This window comes from Salvelinus sp. IW2-2015, unplaced genomic scaffold, assembly GCF_002910315.2.
Source record: "Salvelinus sp. IW2-2015 unplaced genomic scaffold, ASM291031v2 Un_scaffold1337, whole genome shotgun sequence".
In the NCBI taxonomy this organism is placed as follows: domain Eukaryota; kingdom Metazoa; phylum Chordata; class Actinopteri; order Salmoniformes; family Salmonidae; genus Salvelinus; species Salvelinus sp. IW2-2015.
In genome coordinates, this window is record NW_019942849.1 from 235,595 (window position 1) to 246,435 (window position 10,841).

At 48.1% G+C, this 10,841-nt stretch overlaps 1 protein-coding gene across 1 annotated transcript in view; it reads right to left on the reverse strand.

Moving 5' to 3' along the window:
- Positions 1-1,024: 1,024 nt before the first annotated feature.
- Positions 1,025-10,841, reverse strand: part of LOC112070490 (protein diaphanous homolog 1) — a 13,836-nt gene continuing 4,019 nt past the window's right edge. Inside the window, exons 4-8 of the mRNA XM_070438994.1 lie at positions 7,354-7,593; positions 6,777-6,906; positions 6,516-6,641; positions 5,243-5,406; positions 1,025-1,160 (exon numbers count right to left, since the gene is read on the reverse strand). Of these exons, the coding sequence (XP_070295095.1) occupies positions 1,080-1,160; positions 5,243-5,406; positions 6,516-6,641; positions 6,777-6,906; positions 7,354-7,593 (741 nt within the window). The 3' untranslated portion in view covers positions 1,025-1,079. The remainder of the gene's footprint in view (positions 1,161-5,242; positions 5,407-6,515; positions 6,642-6,776; positions 6,907-7,353; positions 7,594-10,841) is intronic.

The following is a 10,841-nucleotide window of genomic DNA, read 5'->3' on the forward strand; positions in this document are numbered from 1 at the left end:
CCTTTCATCACACACACCACCCACTCCGACCACTCCTCTCCCACAGACACTTCGAACCCACTCCTCTCCCCACAGACACTCTGACCCACTCCTCGCCCACAGACACTCTGACCCACTCCTCTCCCACAGGACACCTGACCCACTCCTCTCCCACAGGACACTCCGCTCCCCACAGACACTCTGACCCACAGACACTCTGACCCACAACACTCTGACCCCACAGACCACTCTGACCCACAGACACTCTGACCCACTCCCTCTCCCACAGACACTCACCCACTCCTCTCCCACAGACCATCTTGACCCACTCCTCGCCCAGAACCACTCTGGACCCACCTCTCCCACAGACACTCTGGATCCCCACTCCTCTCCCACAGACACTCTTGACCCCACTTCTCACGACACTCCTCTCCACAGACACTCTGACCCCCACAGCACTGCCTCTCCCACAGAACACCCTCTGCCCACAGACACTGTGACCCACACGACCACTTCTGACCCACAGACACTGCTGCCCACAGACACTCTGACCCTACTCCTCTCCCACAGAGACACTCTGAATTCTCCACAGACACTGCTGCCAACCCCCACAGATCACTCCTCTGCCCACAGACACTGCTGACCACTCTCCACACACTCTCCCCTCTCCCACAGACTCTCCAACATCTATCCCACTCTCCCACAGACACTCTGACCCACAGACACTGTGACCCACAGACACTCTGACCCACAGACATCTGACCCAACAACACCTACCTTACTCCTCTCCCACAGACACTCTGACCCACTCTCTCCACAGACACCTGACCCACTCCTCTCCACAGACACTCTGACCCACTCCTCTCCCACAGACCACCTGACCCACTCCTGCTCCCACAGACACTCTGACCCACTCCTCTCCCACAGACACTCGACCCACTCCTCTCCCACAAACAATCGACCCACAGACACTCTGACCACAGACACTCTGACCACCCTACTCCCACAGACACTCTGACCCACTACCTCTCCCACGATACTCTACCTGCGTTGAGAGTCCAGTTGTGTGCTTCTCTTCTGTTGTTCCTCCTTCTCTCTTGTCACCTGCTCCCTTGCCGCTTGGCCTTCCTCGATTCTTCTCCTCTGACTCCCTCCCTCCTCGCATTCTCCTTCACCGCTTGCTGAGGGACAGGACAGCAGACAGCAGCAGACGATGTGTGTGTGTATGAGAGTGCATTGTGTGTGTGAGGGATGTGTGCGTTAGTGAGTGATGGAGTGTGTGTGTGTGTACAAGAAAGTGTGTGTGTGTGACTGAGAAACAATAGTTGGCCAACAAGAGCCAGAAAAACAAGATAGGCAGCAAAACAGATAACCAGCATCTGTAGGATCAAGGAATCCTCTTAATAAACCAAAATCACCGTGTAAACAGTTCAAATGAGAATAAACACACCACGTCTGCCATACGAACACTGGTCAACACTTGTCAACACTTGGTCAACACTAGGTCAACACTAGGTCACACTAGGTCAACACTTGGTCAACACTAGGTCAACACTAGCAACACGTGGAAAGCATCAGGGTAAATATCTCTAGTCCTCCTGTGTTCCCTTCCTTCTCTCTGTACTAATACTACCTCGGACTAACTGATACTACCTTGTACTAATACTAACTGATTACTACCTGGTAATAACACTACCTGGAAACTATACTAACTGACAGTACCTGGATAACAGTACCTGGTACTAATACTAAAACTAACACTACCTGGACTAATACTAACTGACACTACTTAATAACACCACCTGGTACTAATACACACCTAGATAACACTACCTGGATTACTACGACACTACTGAATAAACTACCGGTACTAATACTACTGTAATACACTACCTGGTAATAACACTACCTTGGTACTAATACTAAGCTGATAACACTACCTGGTAATAACACTACCTGGTCAATACTAATAGCAATTAATACCTGATACTAATTACTAACTGATACGACCTGACTACAACTGATACTACCTGTACTGAATACCTAACTGATACTACCTGTGAATAACACTACCTGAACTAATACTAACTGACAGTACCTGGTAATAACACTACCTGGTACTAATACAACTAAACACTACTGTACTAATACTACACTACCTTATATAACACTACCTGAGTACTAATACTAACTGACACTACCGTAATAACACCACCTGTACTAATACTAACCTTGTAATAACACTACCTGGAACATAATCTAACTGACAGTACCTGTAATAACACTACCTGTACTAATACGAACTAACACTACCTGGTTACATACTAACTGCACACTACCTTATAATTAACACTACTGTACTAATACTAACTGACACTACCTATAACACCACCTGGTACTAATACTACCTGGTAATAACACTACCTGTAATAAACACTACCTGTAATAACCTACCTAGGTACAAACAATGACACTACCCGTATAATACTAACTACACTACCTGTAAAACACTACTCTACTAATACATGTAAACACTACCTGTAATAATCACTAATACACTACCTGGTAATAACACCACCTGTACTAATACTACCTTGTAATAACACTCTGCGTACTAATACACTACCTGTATAAACACATACCTGGGAATAACATTGAAAACTACACTACCTGGTAATAATTACTACCTGACTAATACTCGTAATAACACCTACCTGTACAATACACCTGAAAAAACCTGACTGAATAAACCACCTGGTACTAATACTACGCTTGGTAATAACACTACCTGGTACTAATACTAACTGACACTACCTGATACTAATACTAACTGAACGACCTGGTACTAACTGATACTACCTGGTACTAATACTAACTGATACTACCTGGTAATAACACTACATGGTACTAATACTAACTGATAGTACCTGGCAATAACACTACCTGGTACTAATACTAACTGATACTACCTGGTAATAACACTATCTGGTACTAATACTAACTGAACTAACTYATACTACCTGGTAATACCACTACCTGATACTAATACTACCTTATAATAACACTACCTGATACTAATGGTAGTACCTGGTAATAACACAACCTGGTACTAATACTAACTGGTACTACCTGGTAATAATACTACCTGACACTAATACTAACTGGTAATACCACTACCTGATACTAATACTACCTTATAATAACACTACCTGATACTAACTTATAGTACCTGGTAATACCACTACCCGGTACTAATACTACACCTGGTACTAATACTAACTGATACTACCTGGTAATAACACTACCTGATACTAATACTAACTGATAGTATCTGGTAATAACACTACCTGATACTAATACTACCTGGTAATAACACTACCTGATACTAATACTAACTGATACTAATACTACCTAGTAATAACACTACCGAATACTAATACTAACTGATACTACTTAGTACTACCTGCTACTAACTGAACTACCTTGTACTAACTGAACTACCTGGTAGTTACAGTCAATTACGGATTACAAAAAGAAGACCAGCCCTGTCGCGGACACCGACGTCTTGCTCCCAGACCAACTAAACAACAACTTTGCTCGCTTTGAGAATAATACTGACACGGCCCGCTACTAAAACCTGCGGGCTCTCCTTCACCGCAGCCAACGTGAGTAAAACATTTAAACGTGTTAACCCTCGCAAGGCTGCTGGCCCAGACGGCATTATTAGCCACGTCCTCAGAGCAGGCGCAGACCAGCTGGCTGGTGTGTTTACAGACATATTCAATCAATCCTTATCCCAGTCTGCTGTTCCCACATGCTTCAAGAGGGCCACCATTGTTCCTGTTACCAAGAAAGCTATGGTAACTGAACTAAATGACTATCGCCCCGTAGCACTCACTTCCGTCATCATGAAGTGCTTTGAGAGACTAGTCAAGGATCATATTCTCCACTCTACCGGACACCCTAGACCCACTCCATTTGCTTATCGCCACAATAGTCCACAGACGACACAATCACACTGCCCTAACCCATATGGACAAGAGGAATACCTATGTAAGAATGCTGTTCATCGATTATAGCACAGCATTTAACACCATTGTTCCCTCCAAACTCGTCATCAAGCTCCTGGGTCTGGACCCTGCCCTGTGCAACTGGGTCCTGGACTTTGTTTCCTACCCTCACCACCTGGGGGGCGGCCCGTCAACCTCCACCCCGCTGATCCTCAACACTGGGGCCCCACAAGGGTGCGTTCTCAGCCCTCTCCTGTACTCCCTGTTCATCCATGACTGAGTGGCCACGACCGCCTCCAACTCAATCATCAAGTTTGCAGACGACACTACAGTGGTAGGCTTGATTACCAACAACGACGAGACYGCCTACAGGGAGGAGGTGAGGGCCCTCGGAGTGTGGTGTCAGGAAAATAACCTCACACTCAACGTCAACAAAYCAAAGGAGATGATCGTGGACTTCAGGAAACAGCAGATGGCGCACCCCCCTATCCACATCGACGGGACAGTAGGGGAAACGTGGAAAGTTTTAAGTTCCTCGGCGTACACATCAACGACAAACTGAAATGGTCCACCCACACAGACAGTGTGGTGAAGAAGGCGCAACTGCGCCTCTTCAACCTCAGGATTCTGAAGAAATTTGTCTTGTCACCAAAAACACAAACTTTTACAGATGAACAATCGAGAGCATCCTGTCGGGCTGTATCACCGCCTGGTACGGCAACTGCTCCGCCCACAACTGTAAGGCTCTCCAGAGGGTAGTGAGGTCTGCAGAACGCATCACCAGGGGCAAACTACCTGCCCTCCAGGACACCTACACCACCCGATGTCACAGGAAGGCCAAAACGATCATCAAGGACAACAACCACCCGAGCCACTGCCTGTTCACCTGATACTACCTGATACTAACTGAATTACCTGGTACTAACTGATGCAACATTATTTACCTGGTACTACCTGATACTAATACTACCTGATACTAATATTAAATGAACTACCTGATACAATATGCTACTAAAACTACCTGATACTACCTGATACTAACAGATACTAACAGATACTAACAGAACTACCTGGCATTACCTAGTACTACATGGCACTAAGTGATAAGGAATACCTGTAGACTGTACCTTCCCACTAACACAGTCAATGTCATTTAGACAGACAGATGAGGAAATGTGTTTATCATTAACTTGTGTCTAATGAGGTGGGAGCACATTGTTTTTTACCATCCAGTTGCCAATGCTCAAACTCACCTGGAACATGTTCTTGAAGTTGTTGAGGTCACCGAAGAACTCTTCGACAGAAATCTTGCGAGGGTCGAACACAAAGTAGTTCCCCAGGTCAGAGTACTGCTTCTCCATGTTATTATGCATCATTTCCAACTTCTCATGTTGCTCTCTGGCACTGGCCACAAAGGTGTGAGGAACAGTATTAAGGAGTACACAGCCTGGCAACACAGAGCTACACACACACCACCCCCACCACACAGAGCTACACACACACCACCCCCACCACACAAGAGCTATACACACACCACCCACCACACAGAGCTATACACACCACCACCACCACACACAGAGCTATACACACCACCACCACCCACCACACAGAGCTATACACACCACCACCACCACCACCACACAGAGCTTTACACACCACCACCACCACCACACAGAGCTATACACACCACCACCACACACCACACAGAGCTATACCACACCACCACACAGAGCTATACACCACCACCACACAGAGCTATACACACCACCACCACACAGAGCTATACACACACACCACCACCACCACACAGAGCTACACACCACCACCACCACACAGAGCTACACACACCACCACCACCACACAGAGCTATACCACGACCACCACCACACAGAGCTATACACACCACCACCACACAGCTATAAGCACCACCCACAGAGCTATACACACCACCACCACACAGAGCTATACACACCACCACCACACAGAGTATAACACCACCACCACACAGAGCTATACACACCACCACCACACAGAGCTATACACACCACACCACACAAGCTAACACACACCACCACCACACAGAGCTACACACACCACACACAAGCATCACACTCATCATAGATGCTCAAACACAATCATAAACAAACACACATTCAGCTTTCAGCATGAAAAGGCTTACGGCAATGACAGAATATTTCCTGTCTAGATCGTAATTCGTAAGACGTGTAGAGATCCTTTGAAACGACACCTTACATAAAGTTTGATTGGTCTAGAGGAGGTCAAAAACGATCAAACTAAGTTTTGATTGGTCTAGAGGAGGTCAAAAGGATCGAACTAGTTTGATTGGACCAGAGGAGGTCAAAAGGATCAAACTAAGTTTGATTGACCAGAGGAGGTCAAAGGGATCAACTAAGTTTGATTGGACCAGAGGAGGTCAAAAGGATCAAACTAAGTTTGATTGGACCAGAGGAGGTCAAAAGGATCAAACTAAGTTTGATTGTCAGTGATTTGCAGTAGTAAAGGATATAGTCATTTTCTCCACAAACATGTCCCTGTCACTCTGTGGAGGAGGAAAGGTCTCCAGATCCTTTTCCAGAGTCTTCAACACACAGCCCATCTGCACCAGGGTCTTCTGCAGGGTCTCGGCCGACACTGAGACAGGGGTTAGAGGGAACAGGTCATTGTGTCATCAAAGGAAACACGGATGAGGAGAGGAAACAAGTGTGTGAGAGTATTGGTACTAGTGTTTAGTTCTGAGGGTAGGTGTTAGGTGGAGTCCGTGGTTACCTCGGCTGGCCTTCTCTACGTGAACAAGTTCATCGGGGAACATCAGGACGTCGGGGTACTGCTCCTGACACACGTCAACCAGGAAGTGCAGGAGAGTCTGCTTCAGGTCAGTTGTCTTGGTGTCCCGCAGCTGATTGGACAGAGGGCAGATTCTAAAGTACACCCCTTTTTAAAACCTTTCATGCAGCCTTGGTTTATTACATAAATGTTTACCGTGTTACACACACTGTCTGTAGATATGAGAGTGTGTGTCTCTGTGTAGGTGGTTATGTACATGCAGCGCTCTACGTTGACCATTTTTTACAAGGCGCACGTGTGCCTAAATTGACAAATTTAGGAGCACACAGAAATTTAGGAGCACAATGAACAATATTTGCGGTAACAAGCCATTTTCTTGGTAGTAATGGTGCAAGCATGACGGTGATGAATCTGCGCTCTGTGTGTATTGTCCATTGCACTCAGGGGCCGCGGTACAGTGAAGTGATCACTGCAACAATCATCTGGTGCTCCAACAAATCTACTTTTTCTAATAAGCGAGTAAAATGGTAGCACTGTAGAGCCATGACGTGTCTCTCACCTTGCAGAGGTAGCTGATGCTGAATCCYAAGGCCTTGGCGTTGCGGGAACCGGCGTTCATGTAGTTGCCCACCAGCAGGATGATCTGCAGCAGCTGGGAGAAGGTGGTGCTCTTCTTCAGTTCCTCGCAGGCCGCCGTCACGGACACCACGTCCGGCTTGATGTTGTTTAGCTGCTCGTCAAACTGCAGCCGGAACAAGATGGCCGTCAGCCGAGGCTTCAGACGCTTCACTGTCGACATCTGAGGGGGAGAGAGGGGAAGGGGAGGTTTGGGAGAGGAGGGTAGGAGAGGGAGAGAGAGTTGGAGAGGGGAGAAGGTTGGAGAGGGGAGAGAGTTGGAGAGGGGAGTGGAGAGAGGAAAAGGGGAGAGTTGGGGAGGAGAGAGGGAGGAGGGGAGGGTTGGAGAGGAGAGAGTGGAAGAGGGGAGGGTTGGAGAGGGAGAGTGAAAGGGGGAGGGTTGGAGAGGGGGAGGTTGGGAGGAGAGAGGGGAGAGTTGGGGAGGAGAGAGGAAGAGGGGAGGGTTGGGGAGCAGAGAGGGAAGAGGGAGGGTTGGAGAGGAGAGAGGGAAGAGTGGGAGAGTTGGAGGAAGAGAGGGAAGAGGGGAGGGTTGGAGAGGAGAGAGTGAAGGGAGGGTTGGAGAGGAGAGAGTGAAGAGGGGAGAGTTGGAGAGGGGAGAGTTGGGGAGGGAGAGGGAGGTTGGGGAGGAGAGGGAAGAGGGGGAGGGTTGGGGAGCAGAGAGGAGAGGGGAGGGTTGGAGAGGGAGGGGAGAGGGGAGAGTTGGAGAGGAGAGAGGGAAGAGGGGAGGAGAGAGGGAAGAGGGGAGGGTTGGGAAGGAGAGAGGGAAGAGGAGGAGAGAGGGAAGAGGGGAGAGTTGGGGGAGAGGAGAAGCGGAAGTGGAGAGGAGAGAGGAAGAGGGAGAGTTGGGGAGGAGAGAGTGAAGAGGGGAGGTGTGTGGAGAGGAGAGATGAAGAGGGAGGGTTGGAGAGGAGAGAGTGAAGAGGGGAGGTTGGGGAGGAGGAGGAAGAGGGAGGGTTGGGGAGGAGAGAGTGGAAGAGGAGGGTTGGAGGGAAAGGGAAGAGGGGAGAGGTTGGAGAGGAGAGAGGGAAGAGGGAGGGTTGGGAGGAGAGGGAAGAGGGAGAGAGAGGGATAGAGGGGGAAGAGTGAAGGAGGTGAGGGAGGTGGAAGAGGGAGGTGTGAAGAGGGAGGTTGGAGAGAGATGAGAGGGGAGGTTGGAGAGGATGAGAGTGAGGAGGAGCGGAGAGAGAGAGTTTAGGGAGTTGGAGAGAGAGAGTGAAGAGGGAGAGGTTGGAAGAGGAGAGTAGTTGAAGAGGGGAGGGTTGGAGAGAGAGTGTGAAGAGGGGAGGGTTGGAGAGGAGGAGGTGAAGAGGGGAGGTTGGAGAGGAGAGAGTGGAGGGGAGGTTTGGAGAGGAGAGAGTGAAAGAGGGGAGGGTTGGGGGATGGAGTTGAGAGGGAGTGAGAGGAAGAGGAGGGAGGGTTGGAGAGGGGGAGAGTTGGAGAGGTGGAGGGGAGAGTGTGGGGAGGGAGAGGGAGAGGGGAGATTGGGAGGGAGAGGAAGAGGGAGAGTTGCGAAGGAAGAGGAGAGGAGATAAGAGAAGAGGAGAGGTTGGAAGAGGAGAGAGGAAGGTGTTGGGGAGAGAGAAGGGAGAGGGGAGGGGTGGAGAGGAGAGGGGGAGAGTTGGGTAGGAAGAGGGAAGAGGGGAGTTGGGGAAGGGAGAGTGGGAAGAGGGAGAGGGGGTTGGGTAGGAGAGAGGGAGAGAGGGAGAGTGAGAGAGAGGGAAGGAGGAGAGTTGGGAGGAGAGAGGAGGAAAGGGGAGGTTGGAGGGTGGGAGGGTAGGAGAGAGAGGGGAAGAGGTAGGGTTGAGAGGAGAGAGGGGACCATGGGGCACATACAAGGTCGTATGTGTTATAGATGGTTTTGTAGAAGCATCGTTTAAGTGCTTATGACACCTTTATTGTACTTATGATGCTCTATAAGCCTTATACATGACTGTTCCTTTTAAGAGTGGGATGGCAGGACATATTCCTGGTTTGTGTTGAGTAGGCTTCGGTTTCCAGTCTAACACTGTGGTTTAATCAGGCCATGTCTAACACTGTGGTTTAATCAGGCCATGTCAACACTGTGGTTTATTCAGGCCATGTCTAACACTGTGTTTATTCAGGCCATGTCTAACACTGTGGTTTATTCAGGCCATGTTTCAACCACTGGGTTTATTCAGGCCATGTCTAACACTGTGGTTTATTCAGGCATGTCTAACACTGTGGTTTATTCAGGCCATGATTAACATGTGTTTTTCAGGCCATGTTTAACACTGTGGTTTACTTCAGGCCATGTCTAACGCTGTGGTTTAACCAGGCCATGTCTAACACTGTTGGTTTTATTCAGGCCATGTCTAACACTGTGGTTATTCAGGCCAATGTCTTAACACTGTGGTTTATTCAGGCCATGTTTAACATGCTGGTTTATTCAGGCCATGTCTAACACTGTGGTTTATTACGGCATGTTTAACACTGTGTTTATTCAGCCATGTCTAACGCTGTGGTTTAACCAGGCCATGTTAACCTGTGGTTTATTCAGGCCATGTCTAACGCTGTGGTTTATTCAGGCCATGGTCTAACACTGTGGTTTATTCAGGCCATTGTTTACACTGTGGTTTATTCAGGCCATGTCTAACGCTGTGTTTAATCAGGCCATGTCTAACGCTGTGGTTTATTCAGGCATGTATCTAACCTGTGGTTTTATTCAGCCATGTTAACACTGTGGTTTATCAGGCCATGTCTAACACTGTGGTTTATTCAGGCCATGTCTAAACTGTGGTTTTTCGGCCCAGTCACAGCTGTGTTGTATTCAGGCCATGTTAACAGCTGTGGTTATTCAGCCATGGTTTAACACTGTGGTTTATTTCAGGCCATGTTTAGACGACTGTGGTTTATTCAGGGCCATGTCTAACGCTGTGGTTTATATCGGCCATGTCTACAGCTAAACTGTGGTTATTTCAGGGCATGCTAACCTGTGGTTTATGCAGGCCATGTCTAACACTGTGGTTTATTCAGCCATGTTAACACTGTGGTTTATTCAGGCCATGTCTAACGCTGTGGTTTATTCAGGCCATGTCTAACACTGTGGTTTATTCAGGCCATGTTTACACTGTGGTTTATTCAGGCATGTTAACACTGTGGTTTATTCAGGCCATGTTAACGCTGTGGTTTATCAGCCATGTCTAACACTGTGGTTTATTCAGGCCATGTCTAACGCTGTGGTTTATTTCAGGCCATGTTTAACACTGTGGTTTATTTCAGGCCATGTCTAACCCTGTGGTTTATTCAGGCATGTTTAACACTGTGGTTATTCAGGCCATGGTTTAACACTGTGGTTTATTCAGGCCATTGTCTACGCTGTGGTTTATTCAGGCCCGTCTAACACTGTGGTTTATTCAGGCCACGTCTAACACTGTGGTTTAAGTCGCGCGG